The sequence below is a fragment of the Hyperolius riggenbachi genome, chromosome 5 (genome assembly GCF_040937935.1).
Source record: "Hyperolius riggenbachi isolate aHypRig1 chromosome 5, aHypRig1.pri, whole genome shotgun sequence".
Taxonomy (NCBI): Eukaryota; Metazoa; Chordata; class Amphibia; order Anura; family Hyperoliidae; genus Hyperolius; species Hyperolius riggenbachi.
This window is the reverse complement of record NC_090650.1, coordinates 291,984,751-292,007,615: the sequence shown is the minus strand read 5'-3', so window position 1 is coordinate 292,007,615 and position 22,865 is coordinate 291,984,751. Positions and strand designations below refer to the sequence as shown.

Below are 22,865 nucleotides of genomic sequence, written 5' to 3'. Positions count from 1 at the left end.
GTTTCATCAGTGAACAGCACCTTATTCCAAAATGAAGCTGGCTTGTCCAAATGTGCTTTAGCATACTTTAAGCGGCTCTGTTTGTGCTGTGGGCGGAGAAAAGGCTTCCTGTAATGATCTGCTCTGCTGTCTGCACAGGCAGACAGCTTTTTGACCATTTTTTAGGTCTGAGTGCTGCAGGTCTCTGGAAAAGAGACCTGTCTTCACTCTGCAAGTTTCAGAGTTGCTCTGCTGGTGAGGAATTTGCATCCAGTTGTCATGCAAATTGCTTAGCTGCTTCCTTTGATGGCTTGCAGTAGAAATGCCATTTCCTCCCAGAATTCCCTGCTGGTCATGATGGTTTGTTCCTGTTAACTTGCCTGGAGTCTCAGCCCTCTGCTCATTGTTGGTTATTATTGCTAGCTTAGAGTAGTTACCCCTTTGGGAGTGCTCCTTGCATTCCTGGTTAGTACAGTTAGGATTGTGTATATTTGTACTGCTTATTCTGTCGTGTCTTGTTCTTGCGATTGCGCTGTCGCCAGCGGTTGGCGGTAGCGAATCGTTTTATCTTTCCGCTGCGATTGTTCCGTCGCCGGCGGCGGCTGACAGAAAACTGCTGTGTCTGTTTGGATCGAACTTGCTCTTGCGGAAGAGCAGTGGATCCAATCTGGCTTGTTCCTGTTGTTTGTTTGTCTGGAGCAAACACTTGCTGTTGCCTGAGGTAAGGCAACTGATTAGCAAGCGTTTCTGTTATTTGTTTGTTTGTGTTTCTGGGTTCATTTGATAGTTAGGGTTGGCGTGTTTTGTCTCTGTTGCGCTTCTCGTGCTAAGACCACGCCATTAACGTGTTTTGTCGCCGTTGCGCTTTTCGCGCGATGACCACGTTTAGATAGCGCGTTTGTTATTTTCGTTGAGGTTTTGTTCATTATTGTTTGCTGTGTCTTCTTACTACGTCTGTGCCCTGCCTTTACTCAGTCTTGTGTCGCTGTTAGCAATCGCCATTCTGCGATTGCTTTCCCACTTAGTCTTCGCTGTTGTGTGTTCACCGTTGCTGGGTGGCGACTAGATTGGTGGACATACATACATTCTGTCTCTGTGCTCATTCTCTTTCTTTAGGGGCTATCTTGCCCTGTGTTGCTTCCCCTTGTACAATTCCTACCTGGCATCTGTGGCAGCGCAGAGGGTTTATTCCTCTGCACTCCACAGCTCCATCTGCCGGTGGGAATTCCCCTCTACAGGTGCTTTGCACCAAAGCTGGGTTCTGTTTTTCAGGCGCTTGTGAAGGACTTCCGCAGTGTCAGCGCACTTCTTGTGCGCTGACCTTCTGAGATAATTCCACAATCGTTACACTTCCTCTGCATCACTCTCACATACAGTATCTCCTTGTGTAAAGTGCGCCAAATGGTTGAACAATGCACGATGACTATATCTGCAGAAAGATGATGTTGTGGGTCTTTGGTGCTGGTCTGTGGGTTGACTCTGACTGTTCTCACCATTAGTCGCTTCTGTTTATCTGAGATTTTTCTTGGTCTGCCACTTTAAGCCTTAACTTGAACTGAACCATTTCCTCAGTGTGTTCCTGACTGTGGAAACAGACAGCTGAAATCTCTGAGGCAGCTTTCTGTATCTTTCCCCTGAACCATGATGGTGAACAATCTTAATCTTCAGGTCACTTGAGAGTTGTTTTGAGACCCCCATGTTGCTACTCTTCAGAGGAACGAGGAGGGAAACTTGCAATTGACCCCCTTAAATACTCTTTCTCATAATTTGATTCACCTGTGTATGTAGATCAGGGGTCACTGAGCTTACCAAGCCAATTTGAGTTCCAATAATTAGTTCTAAAGGTTTTGGAATCAATAAAATTACAACAGTGCCCAAATGTATGCATCTGCCTAATTTTATTAAAACAACAAATTATTGTGCACTTTCTGTAAATCCAATAAACTTAATTTCACTTCTCAAATATCACTATGTGTGTCTCCTATCTATATATATAATAGACTAAGTGCCTCAACCTTCAAACAAGAAGAAGAAGTACTTTGCATGAGAAAATGTATGCGTGCTCAAACACCAAGTTTAGGGCCTCTTTTCCACGGACTGTTGAGCTGTGTGCTCAGCAAGCAGTTACCAGGCAGCAGTGAGCAGATACCAGGCAGCAACAAGCAGTTACCAGGCAGCAACAAGCAGTTACCAGGCAGCAGCAAGCAGTTATCACGCAGCAGTGAGCAGATACCAGGCAGCAACAAGCAGTTACCAGGCAGCAGCAAGCAGTTACCAGGCAGCAGTGAGCAGTTACCAGGCAGCAACAAGCAGTTACCAGGCAGCAGCAAGCAGTTACCAGGCAGCAGTGAGCAGATACCAGGCAGCAACAAGCAGTTACCAGGCAGCAGTGAACAGATACCAGGCAGCAACAAGCAGTTACCAGGCAGCAACAAGCAGTTACCAGGCAGCAACAAGCAGTTACCAGGCAGCAGTGAGCAGATACCAGGCAGCAGCAAGCAGTTACCAGGCAGCAGTGAGCAGTTACAAGGCAGCAGTGAGCAGTTGTGAGAGTTTGAGAGCCATTTCACTGCCTATTCACAGTCCATGGAAAAGAGGCCTTACCCTAGCAAGTCTGACATTGCAAATCTTGCCTAATTGGCTATTCATGAGGCAATGCTCATGCAAATGCATGCACAAACCAATACCACAAAGCAGTCACCCTGCTACATGCTACATTAGCACTATCCGGCTTAGTGCACACCAGAGCGGTTCAGCAGCGTTTTGCGATCCACTTGCGGCTGTGCATACGCTTGGGTAATGTATTTCAATGGGCTGGTGCACACCAGAGCGGGAGGCGTTTTGCTGAAACGCATACTCCCGAGGTGAGGCATTTTTTGGATTGCGGAGGCGTTTCTGCCTCCAATGTAAAGTATAGGAAAAACGCAAACCGCTCTGAAAAACGGCAGTTCAGAGCGGTTTTGCAGGCGTTTTGGTTACAGAAACTGTTCAGTAAAAAGCGTTTCAAAATCTGCTAGCATTTTGCGGATCTGCTAGCAGTTTTTGGTGTGCTCCAGGCCTCCAGGAGCGCCACGGGGAGGATTCCCAATGCCCCCTTTTTATACAACTGGGGGGACCGCAGGGTCCCAGGCTCTCTCACTGCCTGGAAACCACAGCGGCACCCCGGAGGGGGAGGCTGGGTGGCGTGGACGACCCCCCCCTAGTGTGGCCAGCGCCGGGGAGAGCCGTCTGCACCCACCTCCCAATATTAAAAACAGGCACTTACCTTAACGTCCATTGCATTCTGCTACATGCGCATTAACCACCTTAGCGGTATGGACGAGCTCAGCTCGTCCATTACCGCCAGAGGGTGCCGCTCAGGCCCTGCTGGGCCGATTTACATGAAATAAAGAGCAGCACACGCAGCCGGCACTTTGCCAGCCGCGTGTGCTGCCCGATCGCCGCCGCTCTGCGGCGATCCGCCGAGAGCAGCGGCGAAAGAGGGTCCCCCCAGCCGCCTGAGCCCTGCGCAGCTGGAACAAATAGTTCCGGCCAGCGCTAAGGGCTGGATCGGAGGCGGCAGACGTCAGGACGTCGGCTGACGTCCATGACGTCACTCCGCTCGTCGCTATGGCGACGATCTAAGCAAAACAAGGAAGGCCGCTCATTGCGGCCTTCCTTGTTTATTCTGGGCGCCGGAGGCGATCAGAAGAACGCCTCCGGAGCGCCATCTAGTGGGCTTTCATGCAGCCAACTTTCAGTTGGCTGCATGAAATATTTTTTTTTTTATTTAAAAAAAACCCTCATGCAGCTGCCCTGGCGATCTTAATAGAACGCCAGGGTGGTTAATTTGGGGGCACCACATGAGAAAGGAGAGAAGCATGGGTCACCCCGAGCTTTAGAAGTCAGGGCTGGCTCACATACAGCACTCCAGAGGGGGGGGGGGGGGGGAGGACAGGCGCACTCACTCCAGGGTTCACACCACCGGAGCAAGCCATCCACCACCTGCCTCCAAAGGATACAAACTGCACAAAATGCTTTCCATGAGAAAATTAATGCGCATGTAGCAGAACCCAATGGACGTTAAGGTAAGTGGCTGTTTTTAATATTAGGAGGTGGGTGCGAACGGCTCTCCCCAGCGCTGGCCACGCTTGGGGGGGGGGGGGGGGGGCGGCTGCACCACCCAGCCTCCCACTCCAGGGTGCCGCTGTGGTTCCCAGGCAGCGAGAGAGCACTTTGCAGTATTGTTTTTTTGACCCTGCATAGTTTGGCATGCGAAAGCAAATGCATATTTGCATGAGCATTGCCTCATGAATAGCCAATTAGGCCACATTTGGAAAGCCAGACTTGCTAGGGTTAAACTTGGTGTTTGAGCACGCAAAATTTTTCTCATGGAAAGCATTTTTTGCAGTTGTATCCTTTTGAGGCAGGTGGTGGATGGCTTGCTCTGGTGGTGTGAGCCCTGGAGTGAGTTGTCTGCGCCTGTCCTCCCCCCACCCCGGAGTGTTGTATGGGAGCCAGCCCTGAGCTCTAAAGCTCGGGGTGACCCATGCTTCACTCCTTTCTCATGTGGTGCCCCCAAGTTAATGTGCATGTTGCAGAACGCAATGGACGTTAAGGTAAGTGCCTGTTCTTAATATTGGGAGGTGGGTGCGGATGGCTCTCCCCGGCGCTGACCACATTTGGGGGGGGGGGATGCAGCTGCGCCACCCAGCCTCCCCCTCCGGGGTGCCGCTGTGGTTCCCAGGCAGTAAGAAAGCCTGGGACCCCGCAGTCCCCCGGTTGTATGGGGGCATTCGGAATCCTCCCCGTGGCGCTCCTGGATAGAGCTAATTTAGCATGAACTAATACCTGCAGGGCGATCGCTTTGCGGTATTGGTTTTTGGACCCTGCATAGTTTGGCATGTGAAAGCAAATGCATATTTGCATGAGCATTGCCTCATGAATAGCCAATTAGGCCGGATTTGCAAAGCCAGACTTGCTAGGGTTGTTAAACTTGGTGTTTGAGCACGCATACATTTTCTCATGGAAAGCCTACTTCTTCTTGCTTCAAGGTTGAGGCACGTACTCTATTAGATAGATAGATGCGGCGTATGCTACGACGCGGGTTGGCTAGTATGATATATTTAACTGACATTTTTTTTATCGTAACAACCAACGTTTTATACAGGAAAATCATGAAAATGAATAAGGTTGCCCAAACATTCGCGTAAGTCCACCACTGCCTCCTCATGTTTTAAACTTTTTAGATACCTTTATCGTTTTGGTACCCCTGTATTCATACTACGCAATAAAAATGATTGTTCTAATCTCCATAATTTTTTAACTTTATACATTTTTATTCAATATTAAGGGTGAAACAAATATATATACAATAGTTATTAAAGACTTCTGATTTTTGTCTTTCAGGCATTGTTTCAAAATCTTTTGAATGTCGTCTGAAAGGATTAGGTGCAAACTTTGTGGAGACAAACAGTCGGTTCACCGCATCTTCATCACCAGAACCTTTACCAGCTAAAGAAAATGTCCGAAGCAGTAAAAAGCAAACCCAACCAACTGAGCAGGTTCAGCAAGTTATTATTATTCAGGGATATTCTGAGGATTATGATGGTAATATCACCATTGGTTCATCTGTAGAAGAGACTGCAGCAGCTACTCTTCAAACTTTGGCTATGGCAAGTCAAGTGGCGAGAGTCGTGCACATCACTGAAGATGGCCAAGTTATTGCTACGGAACAGCCTGCTCATATGGGCAGCATCATTCCTGGAGAAATCCTTAGTCAGCAGCTGGCAGATGGAACCACACAAGTAGTGGTAGTTGAGGCCCCAATGGAGGAAACAGAGACTGTAGCAGACCCCAGTGGTCATGTAGTCCATCAAGTAATGGCTCAAAGTATTTTGGATGTGTCACAAAGAGTACATACATCTGATTCCTCTTCTGCTCTGGGTGCACTTCTCTGTGCTGTAACTGAACTGGGCAATGTTGAAGAGACAGCACAGCAACAAGACACAGAGAACCCAGTAATGGATGAATCACTTGTGAGAATAGCAAGTGAGCAGGAGTGTGCTGAGACTACTGAAGAGGAGATTCAGATGTTCCATGAAGTACATGAAGGGGAGCAAGAACTTCAGCCAGTGGAAGTTGTCAGACAGGTGATGCATTCTTCAGGCTTTGTCACCTCCCACGATCCGGCATTCAACAAGATGGTTCAAGGAGTTCTGCAGTTTGCTGTGTGTGATTCAGCTGCTGCAGATCAGTTTATAAAAGATGGAGTCACTCAAGTTATCCTGAATGAAGAAGGCACTGTGCACATGGTCTCTGCAGAAGGCCCCCGGATCATTATGCATAACTCAGACGGGCATACAATAAGCCTTCCTGAGCAACAAATGAGATTAGTTGAGTGTGATGATGGGGAGATATCACAGATCATAGTCACTGAAGAACTGGCAAGAGCTATGGTCCAAAATGCCGGTGAGGGCTTTGAGGGGGGCACAACACATTATATTGTGACAGAAATTCCAGAAGAGGAAAGAGACTCCAATTTATATTCACACACTGTAATAGAGACAGAGGAATCCGCTGATATTCTTCACACAGAAACGGAAGCGGATGCACAGATGTCCATTGAAAACGCCTCACAAGAAGTAAACAGCATGGAGGTTTTTACAGAGTACAGCTCTGAAAGCCTGACTACCAAGCCTGATGAGGAGCAATGAGGTGCAACCATGTTCTTCAAACCACCAAAATAACTACCAAGAGAGAATACAACTGTATGAGACTTACATGGGATTTTGTAAAATCTTTTTTTTTGTCAAAAAAATATATTTTTAACACATCTATTAAGACAAATATGTCAAATTAAATTGTAAAAGGAAAAAAAAAGTGTTATGAACTCTTCACGGAAGGAGAATCACTTGCTGATAGGTAATCTGATAATAGCTGAGTAATTACATTGTTAAGCAGTGCTATATCACTGCCAGGGGCTACTTTACATTGCTGTCCTGCATTATTCCAATGTGATCATTTAAAAGTTGTGAAAACTCTGTCATCTTCGCATACACCTGCATTTGCAGAGTCGTTTCTGATCTTCCTTCATCATTTCAATGTTCATTTCAATGTATGATGTTAAGCCCTTTTTTTCTTTTTAAAGCATTTCTTTTTGGAACAGATTGTTTTGTGAGAAATCCAGCAGGCCAGAATACAGAAGGAATACACAATAAATATACACAATATACACTAGAGGTTGGTGATCAGGAACCATAAAGTGATCTCCACTACGCAACCATATAACTTTTCAAAAAAACGCTTCTTAGTGTTTTATAGTTGTTGCTTTATTAAACCATCTAAACAAGACAAATTAAAAAAGTCACAAAAAGAGGAAAAGTTTGTTCTGTTGCTAATATTTTTTAACTATACTGAATGGTATTGTGTTTGACGAGCATGAACTGTACCATTTAAAGTGGGCCCACATTAAAAATACAAGATATCAGAAATAAAATCTATTTTCTAAATTATAATAATAAATAGCAGCCTTTTTTCAGCTGCATGATGACAAATATAAACTATTTTACATTTATTAGAGGATCCCCTCCCTTCCTTTCATATTGCCAGGACAGAATCCGGCAGACTGGTGGAGGAGATAAAAAACAAAACACAGGCTGCTACTGATGATGTCACAGGGGAGGTGATCTCAGCTTGTGTGAGATTACACATAGACGATGCCCCTGTGAGGTAGGGTAGCTGATGACAAACACACCCATGATCTAAAACCTCCTACTAAGCTCAGAAGTAATGGCTGCCACCTGTATAACCCTAGTTATGAAAAGAGAAGGGTGAAAAGCATGCACTGAAATGCTCATAGGCTTGAAGTGTTTATTTATCTTTGTATGTGTCAGAGTGGTGCAACTAAATATTTTGAATTAAAAAAATGTTTGGTTTAGGTCCGCTTTAAAGGCCTTGTGGTAATATACAGTGATATTGAAGATTAGAAGTGAAATAAACTTGGAATATGTATTCTTGCCTATACAACTCAACAAAGCAACAACTAGAAAACACCTACATTATTATTATTATTATTATTTTTTTATCCTTCGAAAAATAACATTTTTGGCATAAGCTTTGCAGAACTGCCACTGATGCTTTTCAGAACTGCTCCTGATTCCTACTGTGATGCTAGTGTTGCATCATTTTTGGTGGGAAAATATATTGCAGTAAAAAATAAGTATTGGTCTTAAATTTTACTTGACCTTATGATTTGTGCTCTTTGTTATAACTTTTTACATTTTGTTGCACCACTATTGCATAGCTTTTCAAATCTCAGATTGCTGAAATTGATAGACGCCAGGGATAGATATTACAGAAGTACTTGTGCCATAGCAGACTTTGTTCCCCCTTCCTGTCTGCAAGTAAGCATGAGAGGTTAACATTGGAAAAGCAGTCATCTTTTTTCCCATGTGCTGTGACTAAAGACCACTGCATTTAACATCATATTTTTCCAGCCCCCCTAAATCATTTTACAGATGAGCCAAGAAAATGTATGTGTGATATGCTGGATATTTTTATTTAGAAAAATTTAACATTTAAAAATTAATATTTCATATTTTCTGTTACTCCACCTGCTGGTAGGACTGGCAGTGTATGTAGAACGTATAAGAAGAAATGATTCTATTTTTAGTGCACAGCAATAAAGAGAGGACTATTTATCTTAACAACATTTGCCTAGTCCATCAGCAGGTAGAGCATCAAGCAAATATGAAAAATTCATGTGAGCTATTCACATTTTTAGGATAAAAAAAAATCAAGATAGGCTATTTTTGGTACAAAATAATTAAAGAATTGAATAATAAATGGCCCTCCTCCACTCTCAACAGAACGTATCACTAACCTAGAGGCTACCATTGCTTCTGTTTGGCCTTGGTCCCAATCCCTGCCAGGAGACAGTCCAGGCTTAGGCCTTAGTCATTTACATCTTATACATCTTACTCATCTCTTATACACTTAGTCTTATACATCTTACTCAATGCATTTTTCATCCAGTTTTCTGTGAGAAGATGATATATCATCTTATCTACAAAATACCCTTTCAGTTAGTAGCAAATTAAAAAGTAGGAAAGGAAAATGCTGTCCATTTAAAAGTGATTTGGAGCTAATTATTTTGAGTTCTTTTTTACTTACTGAGAGCTGAAAAGAAATGTTATTGGCAGCTATGAAAACAACTCTTGTGAATTGAATCAGGGCCTCAAAGTCTCTCTTTGCCAACTGACCATGAGCAGTCCTGTTAAAAAGGGCCATATGCAATTCACTTTTTCTCCTGAGTTTTCTCCTAGGTGATACTTTCACACCTTGTCATAAAATGCCTTTTAAACCACCGGCAAATAAGAAAATATTTTAAATCATTTCATAGTATAATGATTAAAAGTTATTTTAAAGAGAATATGAAAATTATCTCTTAGGCTATAGCCCAGGAGAAAAAGTTAATTGCATATGGGCCATGGACCAAAAAAATACATATACTCACAAAATTGTTTTAATAGTTTTATAACGATGCTATTCATCCATTAAACACGTCATATTTCATTAGTCCCTGGGGGCTTATGGGGGTGGTATGCTGCACCATGGCAATGCAAGCGGCCTTCACTGCTGTTCAAATCTGCAAGAAATTGATTAAAAAAATCAACGTGTATATGGTCAATGTTTGAAGTGAATGCGGTCTTACAGAGAGTGCTGTATACACATCCAATCTCAGAACATGCCTGCTAGCATGATGCTGTATATGAGGTTACTAGAATGTCATTAAAGAGAGGTTTTAAATGTTCCAAGCAAATAAATAACACTATTTACATACTTACTAACTTAATATGTGCAAGCAAAATCTAATCTTACCATTTTACTTTAAAAGGCATTATCAGGCTTAAAGGACCCCTGAACTGAGAGCGATATGAAGGCTGCCGTGTTTATTTCCTCTTAAACCATACCAGTTTCCCGGCAGTTCTTCTGATCTCTTTGGCTTCAGTAGTGTCTGAATCATATACCTGAAACAAGCATGAAACTTGCAACTTATGTCCCACTAGATTAAGTTGGGCTTCTGTTAGAATAATTTGATCTGCATGCTTGTTCAGGTCTGTGGCTAAAAGACAGTTGATAAGCAGGACAGCCAGGCAACTAGTATTGTTTAAATTGAAAAACGTATAGCATCCTCAATATATCCCTCTCAATTCTGGTGTCCTTTAAGGTATCCATAGACATTGTGTGACTATTGTAGAGACCCTCTACAGAAATGGGCTTAGGTCCACACAGGAAGTATTTTGTCAGTGGTTTGCTATTGTTCCCTGGAGAGGCACCTGTCTAATCTCAAGAGACAAAAAACGGATAGCTTGGGACTTGTGTTGTGGATGAACAATTTTTCCCTTTACATCAGTTGATTGAATGTGTGTACAGTGTCCGGGCCGACGCAAGTGCCCCCAGGCCCCAGAGTCCGTAGGGGCCCCCAAGTGTCTCCAACTGCCCCTTTAAAAGTGTCTGGCTGCAGTGGCCATTATAGCATGCAGTGTACATTTATCTGCCTGCGGAGATGAGGTGTCAGAGGCAGGTAGGGGAGAGACGCAGCCAGCCCCGGACATACTTTACCTGTTTCCGCCGGGTGCCGTTGCAGCCTCACGGTTTCCATGGTCCCCCTTTCTGCTTCCTGGCCAGCCGCCGTGTGCTACCCCCGACGCAGACATGTAACGTCACGTCAGTATGCACATGCCTGCGAGGAGAGAAGAGGTGTAATGACAGAAGATGGAGGCGCTGTACTGACGCTGGGGGTGAACGCTGGAGTGGCTGCTTCTGTCTGACTGATGCAGTGAGCGATCTTTTCTGTTTTAACTGCGCTCAGCCTCTGCTCTGTGGGGAGTGGGAAGATGGGGGAGCACAGCTAGTTAGCCAAAGTAAGCAATGGAAGGCATTACAGGGACATCTGAAGGAACACTATAGCATGGGGCATTGGCGAACAAGGTAACAGTAAGTGTGTGTGTGTGTGTGTGTGTGTGTGTGTGTGTGTAGTATGCCCTCAGATGCCACTGTATTTCCTTCCATTGCCCACTTCTAATTGTAGTAACCTTCAATGACCACCTCCACCTGCACTATGTGTGGCTGGCTGCATTGTCATAATTCACTTATCCGGGCACCCTGCTCTGTCCATGCCCGCTGCCTGCCTCTTCTCCATGGCACGGCAGCGCAGGTTATATAACATCCACCACACGGAGAAGTGGCAGGCAGCGGGCATGGACAGAGCAGTGCGCAAGGACAGATGACAATGCAGCCAGCCACATATTGTGAAGGGGAAGGGGGTGGTAGCCGGTTCAGGGGTACCAAGTGCTTTCTTGGCTGGGGGGGTGGGCAGGGGACCCCCAGGTTACATTCGCCCCGGGGCCCTGTACCGTGTAATTGCACGGTGGTGAGCACACACGCAAGCAGGGCCGGAGCTACCATAGGGAAAAATGGGCAATTGCCCCAGGGCCCCAAAGCCTGTAGGGGCCCCCAAGGTGTCCCTCCCCATCTTACCTGTTGCTCCCCAGGGACTCTGCAGAGTCTGTTAAGTTGGGAGTTGATTGGGGGAGGGTCAGTAGCCAGCTCAGGGGCCGAGGAGGGAAATTTGGCTGCAACAAAGGGCCTCTAATGACGCTTTTTGGTCGGGGGTGTCTGTTGGGGGCCCCCAGGCTAATTTTGCCCTAGGGCCCAATTGTTACTTGAACCGGCCCTGCATGCAAGATTTGGCTAGAGTTAATCTGGAAAGATACAATTTGGGATTTTGCTTATTTAAGGAGAGGCTAGCTACATAGTTGTCCTTTTCATCCTGTGGCTATAGTACTTAGTAATTCATTGATCTAAACGAGTTATGCTTCCAATGAAATCAGATTATTCAACTTTTATGCTGACCCAAAACTTTAGCTAAGTATATTTGTCAAAAACAAATCTAGATGTGGCTGATCACAAAGAAAGACTGAAACCCACTAGTCTGAAAAGCACCCACATGTTCTACTGTTAGGTTAAACATTATGTGCATGGCATCACAGTGTTTTGATGGTGATGTTTGAGATCACCATAATGTGGTGAGTGAGAGATTCATAGCTCAGTTATAAGCAAAAAAAAAATGCCTTTTGCTTCTACTTAAAGGGACTCCGAGCATCCGAGCACCTCTCATGGGTATGCCTTTAAAGAGACTCCGACCAGTACTGCAAAGTACTTAAGAATGCATACATTTCTGTAGCTTGTGCTCTCCTCTTTCATTTGATGCCTGAATCACCATTCTACACCAAATAGTTTTTCATTCAATTTCAATTTAAAATCGCTGCTGCCAGCTTGGCTATATTATAACTTCTGGGTCACCCCTGTCTTCTCTGGTAGAGAAGTGCATCACTGAATGAAGCAGGAAGAGGAAGTGACACGCATGGCCATTGCAAGAGGCTCCTCCAGAGGGGTCATAGCACGACTTTGTTGGAAGTCATCTGGCTTAAAGGCATACCCATGAGAGGTACTCGGAGTCCCTTTAAGTTTTTGCTGCCATTTTACCTTCATGAAAAAGATCACAAAACCTGATTGTGTTCTGTAGCCAACGCCTCCATTTTCTGAGCTCCATTCAAGCCCAGTGGAATTGCGTTACATTATTGAAGATCGTATTCAGCAGTATATTATCACTGGTAATAGAATTTGTTGTTAGAATAACAGTTCATGTTGTGTTTTATGTTATTGTTATTTGATTTGATTTATAAAGCTGTTAAATGTTCTTTTGGTCAATTTAAGGATTGTAAAATGTAGGTGCGGATTTTTTGCCTTTTCTGTAAATTTCAAAATAAACACAGCTTTCAGAACATTTTAGTTTCTTATTTAATGACTATTATTGCAAAATGAATACACCCCTATGAATTACACTGTTGTATTAAAATACTTAGTTTAAGGGAAACCTGAAGTGAGAGGCATGTGGTAAATGACATATTTATTACCTTTTAAATAATACCTATTGCCTGGCATCCTGCTGATCTTCCATGCATCAGCAGTGTCTGAATGACAAACCTGAAACTAGCATGTGGCTAATCCAGTCAGACTTCAGTCAGAGCATCTGATTTGCATGTTTGTTCAGTTGTTCGGGGTCTATGGCTTAAAGTATTAGAGGCAGATGATCAGCAGGACAACCAGGCAATTTGCATTGTTGAAAATGAACTTCAGGTTCCCTTTAACATTTTAAATATTCACTTTTTATTGTATAGTAACAACATTTATATGATATTGCTCTACTGGCTATATTTACAATTAATAAGGCCAGTACCAGACATACTAGATGCTGAGAATCTGTGACCTAACAACTCAACCATACCACCAAGCACTACAAAATAGTGTTGACCAGAGATTTTCCTTAAGCACACCTATTTTTCACTTGACACAGTGGGGTTGATCCACAAAAGTTATCTCATATATTATCTCACTAAAGGTATTCATACATCTAGTGATGTATGGGCAGATCAACCAAGAGACAGACCTCTCTTTGATCGAATCTGATCAGAGAGAAATCTGTTTGCTGTCCACACCCGACAGGTGGATTCCTGATCGACTTCAGCATGAAATCTCTCAGGATCCGCCGATGTCCCCCCAAATGTACATGTCCCCCTGGCGATGCCCCCCCCCCACGTCCCCCTGCATTCAGATCTCATCTGCCCCAGCTACCACAACTATCCGACTGCTCCAGGTGTCCTCCACTGTACCCCGAGCATCACCATCACACAAAGCCACCATATGGTGGCGCATATAGCATGTGGCGCCTGTGTGACATCACACACGCACCCAGCAGCTCTCAGGGGAGACAGCGGACAAGACCAGGATTTACCACAGGTGGACTAGGGGAAATTTCCAATGCATGGGAAATGGGGGGAGGGGTCTGGCACATTTACATTTGAGGGTACAGTGGCCAGGGGCCAATCTTGTTTGCCCGTCGTTGCGATATCACATGCCATTAGCTCCGCGCACCCAGCCAACCGAGTCAGACCAAGATTAGCTTTCGCAGCGTGACCAAGCGTCCGGTGAGACGCGAAACAGCCGTCGCAAGCCCTATCTGGTGCCAGGCACCCCCCCACCTCCATCACACCACCACCTCATGATTTAAATGATGGACACATCATTGTCAAGCAACCTGTGATATACCCACTGCAATAAAGAACCAGAACGGAAGGTGCCCGGTACACTTGGTCTTTCTTCTTCCGATATGGGCTTTTCCTCCCAGATCAAAGCACACCGGATACTAGTCTAAGGTCTTAGCGCTAACACAAAGTATTCACGACAGCAGACAGTGATCGAATGAGAACAGAAGGCTTATGAAGCAGAGGGGAACTCCCAGCCACTCCCAACTCGGAATCAGCCAATCCGAGCGGCGAGAGTCACCCGTGACGTCAGCCGACCAGCAGGTCAGCTGACGCGCCTTCTGCCCGCATAAAGGTCCTGTCTCCGCGCGCGCCTGCGTGAGACAGAAACCCTATGAGCTGGAGATAACACCGTTCCCGGCGTACTAGACACCGAGGGAACGGATGACACTTGAGAGCCAGGGAGAAAGGCGGCTGCAGACATCCCCTGCGTGTCAGCAGCCACCGAGTCAGTACACGTTACATTAATCCTATATAATAATTTCCCTGTCGCTCTGTCTTCCCGTGCCTGTGCAAGCTGCCTGCTGTGCATGGGGCAACGGCTGTGGACGGGCAGGTGGGTGTGTGTGTACAGGCAGTCGTGTGCGGAGCTGCGGACAGGCGGGCTTCATGGCTAGTCATTAAATCTATAAAGACAGATAATTCATACAATGCTCTTTTGGAAAAAACAGCATATGAAGATCAGTTTGTATCATCCTCCTGCACGTTCTGATACAGGACTGTAATCACACCCCTACCTATCCACAAGACCGTACATGAGCTCTGCATTGGAACAGAGGCTACCTTACAGACTTGGGTGTGAAAAAAGGATGTGGCCACACCCCATAATGTCTCCTATTGCTAGTTAGGCAAGGCTTCACAGGGAGTGGCCATGCCTCTTTTCCATTCACATGACTGTAAGTCAGCCTTGACCTAGCACTCAGCTATAAGTCAGTGTGCCAGCAAAAAGTTGAGAGTGCCATTTTAGCTCCACAGTGCTTCTTTTGGGAGTCAGTGTTCATATACAGTATGCATAACCAAAAATGGACTAAGGGTATTTCCACAACCTTGTCTTCAATTTCCACCCACTTTTCTTTCTCAACTATCTACATCGGGGCCCCAGGTGCTTTCATTTAGCACCGGGAGTAAAGACAATGGTGGTGTGTGTGTGTGTGTGTGTGTGTGTGTGTGTGTGTGTGTGTGTGTGTGTGTGTGTGTGTGTGTGTGTGTGTGTGTGTTGTGTGTACTAAACTGTGGTAATATTGCTGTGTGCAGACAGTGCACAGCAATATTACTGTTACTACCAGAAGCAGTGTTATGCGAGTTACCCTATTAGTTCAGTCTGTGATACTGGAGTAGCGCGACCGTTGCTATGGTTAGGGGTTAGGTGTCGTAGTAGAATAATTAGTGTTTGGAGACAGAGCAAGTGTTAGTTTTATCATCCAGGGTAATTTTAGCAAGTCCAGGCTAATTACTCACTTCATCTACAGAATACCGCTGTGCAAGGCATGGATTAATTTGGCTTCATGAGGTAGGATTTTGGCCATTTGAGTGTTACAGAGAACTCAATATGCTTATGGTGACTGACTGAAAACCACTAGGATAATGTAAGGGGGCTTACAGGAAAACCATGCTAAAAAGGCTATGCTAAATATAAATTTGCACTCCTAAAATAGAAGGCACTTGCAATTATTCAGCTTTATGTCATACAGAATGGATGTATTTTCAATTGCTAACACAGGCAGTTGTAATATTTTTATGTACTGTATATTCCTGCGTATAAGACTACTTTTTAACCCTTGAAAAGCTTCTGAAAAGTTAGGGGTCGTCTTATACGCCGGGTGTCATTGATGCCGGGTGTTACGCCCTATCCTGTTACCGCCTCTCAGATCTCCCTGCTGAGGGAGCGTAATCTATTCTTCCATACCGCTCTGATAAACAGGTAGACGAGGAGAGCTGACCAGTCTACTTAAGGAGAGTTGACCAATGCAACAAGTCAATTGACTATATACTGTTATATACTGGGTTATACATACAGTACAGCACCAGTATCTGTTCATACATAGCACCAGTACATGATTTTTTTATTTTTATTTTAATTTGGTGTGCGTTGGAAGAGGGGTAGTCTTATACGGCAAGTATATCCCAAACTCCATATTTTAACTGGAAAAGTTGGGGGGTCATCTTATACGCCCAGTCGTCTTATACGCCGGAATATACGGTATTTTTTTACATTCAGTGTTTCTACCAAATTGTGTAGTATATGCCTACCATGACTCAGATTTATTTTCCTCCCCATTTGATCTACTTCTTCAGAGTTTAACATACTGTATGGTTAATAACAAGTTTTCGGATATTGAAGCAGAAGAAGAGTGTGCTGGGTAAAGGTAGCCTTCTGAAGCTCACTGTAGTTTGAACCAAACTTTACATCTGTTGCTTTCCATAGGTGGTACTTTTGTGTCTGGCCCAGAGCCTACAACACTTACATGGACTGTGTTGTCATTTTACTTCAAGACCATCTCATTGGGGATGTAAGCACTATGCGCTAAACAGGTATTATTCACAGTATCTTTTTTTTTTTTTTATTTTGCACAGATATCTCAGCCTGTAATCTGAAACCGTTAAGTTACAACAGAAGCAGGTTATCAAATCAAATCAAAGATAGCTTTATTGGCATGACCACGATTCCTATAGGCATTGCCAAAGCAGTAGGAAATGGGGGACATGGAAAGGGGTGGAGTAGGGGTACAATGGATAAACAGTTTGTGGACATTTTAGGCTTACAGTTGGAAAACAAAAGTTTGCCTTCTTAAAACAGAAGGTATTTGCGATTATTCAGTTTGGAGTGAGCATATGATGTCTCCAGTGATGCATAGGACTGGTGCTGCCATAGAGGCAAAGGGGGAAATTGGCCCAGGGCCCCTGACCTCTACAGGGGCCTCCGTGCCGCCGGACCCCCAAGTTGTCTACCTCACTTCTCCCCAGGACCCCCTCACGTGTACTAACATTAATCACTTACTGGCTGTCCCGGCTGCACCATCCATGCACTGTTAGCCACAGCATCTGCCTCGTCTGTATTCAGCACGTGTTTACACATAATACGTGGCGGACTGGATAGAGAAGAGTCAGAAAGCATGGCTGAAGACTACACAGACGGTGCAGCCGCCACCTCCCAGGACAGCCAGTAAGTGATTGATGCTGCTACACACAAGGGGGCCCCGCGGAGCAGTGGGGTAATGACCATGGGGGGTTTAGGGGAGCCTCTGCTTCAGTTTGCCCTGGAGCCCTGAAGCTCCTTAACCCGGCCCTGACGATGCATTACTGCTAAAGATGCAAATCATCCTTTGCTGTCCCTGTAAGCTAAACAAATCTCCACGCATTACTTCCCTATGGGGAGCTTCTCGTTTGCCTCTATCTGTATGTTCTCCTCTATCTTCTCCAGGCTGACCCACAGCAGTTTGACCCGCAGCAATGTCTTGTTTTCCTGGCCACTGAATGCATGCTGGGAAATGTAGTTGTTCACTGTGAGTACATCTTGGCTGGGAGATGTACTCACATTGATGAACTACATCTCCCTGGGCATGGGGTGCTAGGGAGCAGCCCCCTGAAGGTAAGTAGTACCTGTCCTCCCCCCCCTCCATCAATGGCCCACACTATTTATCTATATAACCTCCCTTATAGGGGGGTGTTATATATTTTTGACTAGGGGGTTGATTCACAAACATTATTCTTAATGTGCAGATAACGTATATTACGGTTACCAGCATTTACACAATTTACATAGCAACTTACACAAATTGCATAACTTACTACGCACATGCGCCAGTTACGTTGCATGTTACTCAAGTAATGTAAGTGGTACATGATGTATATAGTGAGTTAGGCAATTTACGCAAGTTGCTATGTAAATTACATAAATGCCGGTAATTTTAACATGCACTATCTATTAAGATTAAGGTTCTTTAATGAATCAACACCATAAGTGCTTATAATTTGTCTTTAATGCAAAGTATATAAATTATAAACTTGAGATTGGGCCTATAAAATTCAGCAGGAAGTGATGCAGTAAAGATGATGATGTTCAGGCTGAATGTGGATTAAACAATATGAACAAATTACATGGTGAATATCAATCATTTCTTGATCTCTTTTCTATTTTTTAACTTCTCACTTTGCAATGTATCAATTTATTTGTACCCCTTTTCGCTACAGTTCCTATATAAGGCATAATTCTACCAGCTTGACAAAACTTGGTATAACATACAGTAGGTTTATGGACATTATCTGCCTTTGGGGAAAAAAAGTCATAATGCGCTTGAAATGAGTTCATCTTATTTGTATCTCCTTTCAGAGATTAATTGCTCCTACTAATGTCTATATATTCATGTCACTTGGAAAGTGTTCTTTGTTTGATAACTGTTTCCTGTCACCAGCAATGATATAATGAATGAAAATCATATGTTAAGTTTTGTGTCTTCTCCAGTGTTTGTGTTTGGTGACAAAGAATATTTGAAATGCTCGTCTTTCTGACAAGATGTATAGCAATCTGTGATAATTAGTCACCAACAATGCACTTGACAAGTCTTGACATTAACACTTCTTTTGAAAGGCGTATCACAGTATTCTGTTCACAGACTTGACATCTAAAAGAAAGTCAGCCAATTAGCAATAACGTAATGTATATAAATGCTCTCTCCTCTTGTGTAGCTCCCTAATAATGTTTATGTGCAAGTAACCACAAGGAAAATCGCTGTTAGACTGCCCTTAGTCAATGAGGGCCCCGACCCATCTATGTGCTTATGGTGTATGTAAACATAGGTATATTCCTTGTAGTAAGGAAAATTTTCTATGTCCAAAACGTCTGTGGCCTTCATATACAGAAACTCCACCATGGCTAGCTGCTCTGGGAAACAAAAGACCTTTTGTCTGTGTATTACTGTATACATTTATACAAAGATGTATCTCAGTGTGAATTTTTGGTGGAATACTGCTTACTAGGCAGCCTTACCACCTCTCAGCACTCTAAAACTGAGTTCTGTTCAGTGGCGTAGCAACAGGGGGTGCAGAGGTTGTGACCGCACCAAGGCCATTGGATCAAAGGGGCCCTCACTTAACCACAGTATTCAGTGGTGCTATGCTGGTAATGATCACTTCTACACTGTATATGCTTTGAGTAGTGGTAATCATTAACAAAGGAGGCATGTTCCATGTCCCCCTCCTCTACTTACACCTCTCATACTGTGGATGTCCTTGGAAAGCTGTGCCATATGAATTGTTATCTACGCTACTGGTTCTGTTGAGTAACATTTTGACCCCTAACAAGAAAGGTCTAACTGGAGCAAGAGTGCTGTCACAACCCTCACCACACTTAACTGCCGGGGACTGCTGCTGATAACGGGTGTGTTAGGGCTCAATAACAGAAAGTGAGTGAAAAACTCTGTAAACCTATACAGTCCGTTTTAAAAAATGACCTGTTTTCTAACCCTTTCCACTTTAACTACAACTGAAAAAATGTTCAATTTAACCCATTCGCGTTCCGTCGTTTTCACTTGAGAAATGTTCACCTCCCATTCATTAGCCTATAACTTTATCACTACTTATCACAATGAACTGATCTATATCTTGTTTTTTCCACCACCAATTAGGCTTTCTTTGGAGGGTACATTTTGCTAAGAGCCACTTTACTGTAAATGCATTTTAACAGGAAGAATAAGAAAAAAACGGAAAAAAATCATTATTTCTCAGTTTTCAGCCATTATAGTTTTAAAATAATACATGCCTCCATAATTAAAACTCATGTATTGTATTTGCCCATATGTCCCGGTTATTACATCGTTAAAATTATGTCCCTATCACAATGTATGGCGACAATATTTTATTTGGAAATAAAGGTGCATTTTTTTCCATTTTGCATCTATCACTATTTACAAGTTTAAAATAAAAAAAATATAGAAATATTTCATCTTTACATTGATATTTAAAAAGTTTAGACCCTTAGGTAAATATTTACATGTTTTTTGGTTTTTTATTGTAATGGTTTTTTTTCTTTTAATATTAAACATTTTTTTTGGGTAGTTTTGGGAGGGTGGGATGTAAACTATAGGTTTATAATGTAAATGTGTGTTGATTTTTTTTTTTTTACTTTTAGTTGTAGTATTACTTTTTGGCCACAAGATGGCGGCCATGAGTTTGTTTACATGACGTCACTCTAAGTGTAACATACTCTTAGAGAGACGCATGGGGGAGGTAACAGCCAGAAAAGGCGTAGCTTACGAGAGAAGCTGTCGCTTTTTTAGCGGCGGAGAGGAATCAGTGATCGGGCACCATAGCCTGATTCACTGATTGCCTGGCTAACAAACCGCGGGCCGGGAGCGCGCGTGCACGCGGGAGCGCGCATGGTTCCTAGACATAGTTTCTACATCCAGGAACTAAAATAGGTTAAGAAGAATTTGTGACTATAAGCCTGTTCTGAAAGAGAACCTGAACTGAAAATAAAAAGTCAAAGTAACTTACCTCTCTCAGAGTCTACTCCTCAATCTCTTTCTCCTCTCCTGCGTCCCATTTGCCCACTGTGATCATAGGAATTCTCCGTCCTGCATTTTAAAAATGCCCATTACCCCATAACAGCTTCCTGATCAGCACACTGTTAAACTTATATCACTCACTTGAGCCATAGGGAAACATGAACATTACCTTGCACATTCAGTTGTATTTGACAGCTGTTGATATATAACTGACAGCAACTGGTATATTTCAGTTCTGACAAAATATTGTCAGAACTGGAAGGGATCACTGTAAGAAGAAAATGGTGAGCTTCTGAGAGGAAATGACGCCGAGGTAAGTATGTAATATTCATTTGTAGCTACGTCATGTGTTTATTTTAAATAATAATAATCCGATCATTTATATAGCGCTTTTCTCCTGGCGAACTCAAAGCGCTCAAGAGCTGCAGCCACTGGGGCGCGCTCAAGAGGCCACCCTGCAGTGTTAGGGAGTCTTGCCTTGAACTCCTTACTGAATAGGTACTGACCTTAGCCAGGATTCAAACCCTGGTCTCCCACGGCAGAGCCCTTAACCAGTACACTATCCAGCCACTCAAAATAATTTTACTCACTACAGGTTCCCTTTGAGTACAGAAGGGGGAGTATGGTTGGGTTTTAAGGTTTGGTGTTATGGCTCACAGGTTCACTTTAAGGGGAACCAGAAGTGAGAAGAATATGAAGCCTGCCCTCTTCATTCTCTAGTAAGCAATGCCAGTTGCCTGGCTGTCATGCTAAGCTTTAGCTGGTTTTGATGCACACCTGCAACAAGCGTGCAGCCAGTGGAGTCTGAAGCTGTCATGCTGGGCTTTAGCTGGTTTTGATACACACACCTGCAACAAGCATGCAGCCAGTGGAGTCTGAAGCTGTCATGCTGGGCTTTAGCTGGTTTTGATACACACACCTGCAACAAGCATGCAGCCAGTGGAGTCAGACCAGAGCTGATCTGCATGTTGATTCTGAGCCATTGACATTTAGTGGAGGCGGAGCATTTTTTTAAATTAGAGGCAAAGCAACAGCACAGAAGTCAGACACAAGGCATTGTTTATAAGGGGATGGAGGTGGCGACAACTGTATTGCTCTCACTTCATGCTCATTCTAAGCAAACAAGTCAAATGAGCTCTTGGTTACACTGTTATAATATTGCCGTCTAATATAGTGTTGAAAATGTGTTCAGTAAGTTGCTATAGGCCTCACTATGCTGCAGCCGGCAGTCATGGCATTTTATGGGCCAAAGGTTGGTCCTAAGTGTTGAAGACACATTTACTGAGAAACGTCACTGATCAGATGCCAAGTCAATAAGCGGCGTATGCCTATTTCAGTATAAAGAATGGAGGAAGCAGTGTGTATTTTTGGCCCCACACAGCGCTGTTACCTAAGGATGACCTAATTCACAAAATAAGTCATATATGTGTTAATTAGGAGATTAAAAAAATGCACTGTGCAGATTCATTTAACAGAGCAGCATATGTAAGTCTCTTAATTTGTTATAACTGTTATGGATTTGCTAAATTAATTATCACTCTTGCTTAGAAAAGTGCAAATTAATAGTATAGTCTCAGTACTGTGCTACTGCAAGCTATTCCACTGCTATAACGGAACCTAAGGATACTGCAGTTTTTCCACAGCAAAGAAATATCCTGAATGGCACGTAACAGAAAGACAGGTTCTATCTATCTATCTATCTATCTATCTATCTATCTATCTATCTATCTATCTATCTATCTATCTATCTATCTATCTCTCTCTCTCTCTATCTATCTATCTATCTATCTATCTATCTATCTATCTCTCTCTCTCTCTCTCTCTCTCTCTCTCTCTCTCTCTCTCTCTATCTATCTATCTATCTATCTATCTATCTATCTATCTATCTATCTATCTATCTATCTATCTCTCTCTCTCTCTCTCTCTCTCTCTCTATCTCTCTCTCTATCTCTCTCTCTCTCTCTCTCTCTCTCTCTCTCTCTCTCTCTCTCTCTCTCTATCTATCTATCTATCTATCTATCCACAACATTGTCAGTTGTCTGCTGCTGGTAAGTTAAACAATTGGACACCTCTGGCTTGGATATATACAAGAAGAGATGACCTATAATAATATTAATTTCCGAGGCTGGTCAGTTGTCTGGCAGTATCCTTCTGCCCTTAGCGGTGTAGGTTACTGGTCCTTTTTTAAGTGACCCCACCCTCTGTGCCCCTGGGACGGCCTCCTGAAGACCCC

General features: G+C 43.7%; 1 protein-coding gene across 1 annotated transcript in view; it reads left to right on the top strand.

Moving 5' to 3' along the window:
* ZNF407 (zinc finger protein 407) overlaps positions 1–12,811 on the top strand; it is a 716,766-nt gene extending 703,955 nt beyond the window's left edge. Inside the window, exon 9 of the mRNA XM_068237071.1 lies at positions 5,368–12,811. Within this exon, the coding sequence (XP_068093172.1) occupies positions 5,368–6,674 (1,307 nt within the window). The 3' untranslated portion in view covers positions 6,675–12,811. The remainder of the gene's footprint in view (positions 1–5,367) is intronic.
* Positions 12,812–22,865: the final 10,054 nt, after the last annotated feature.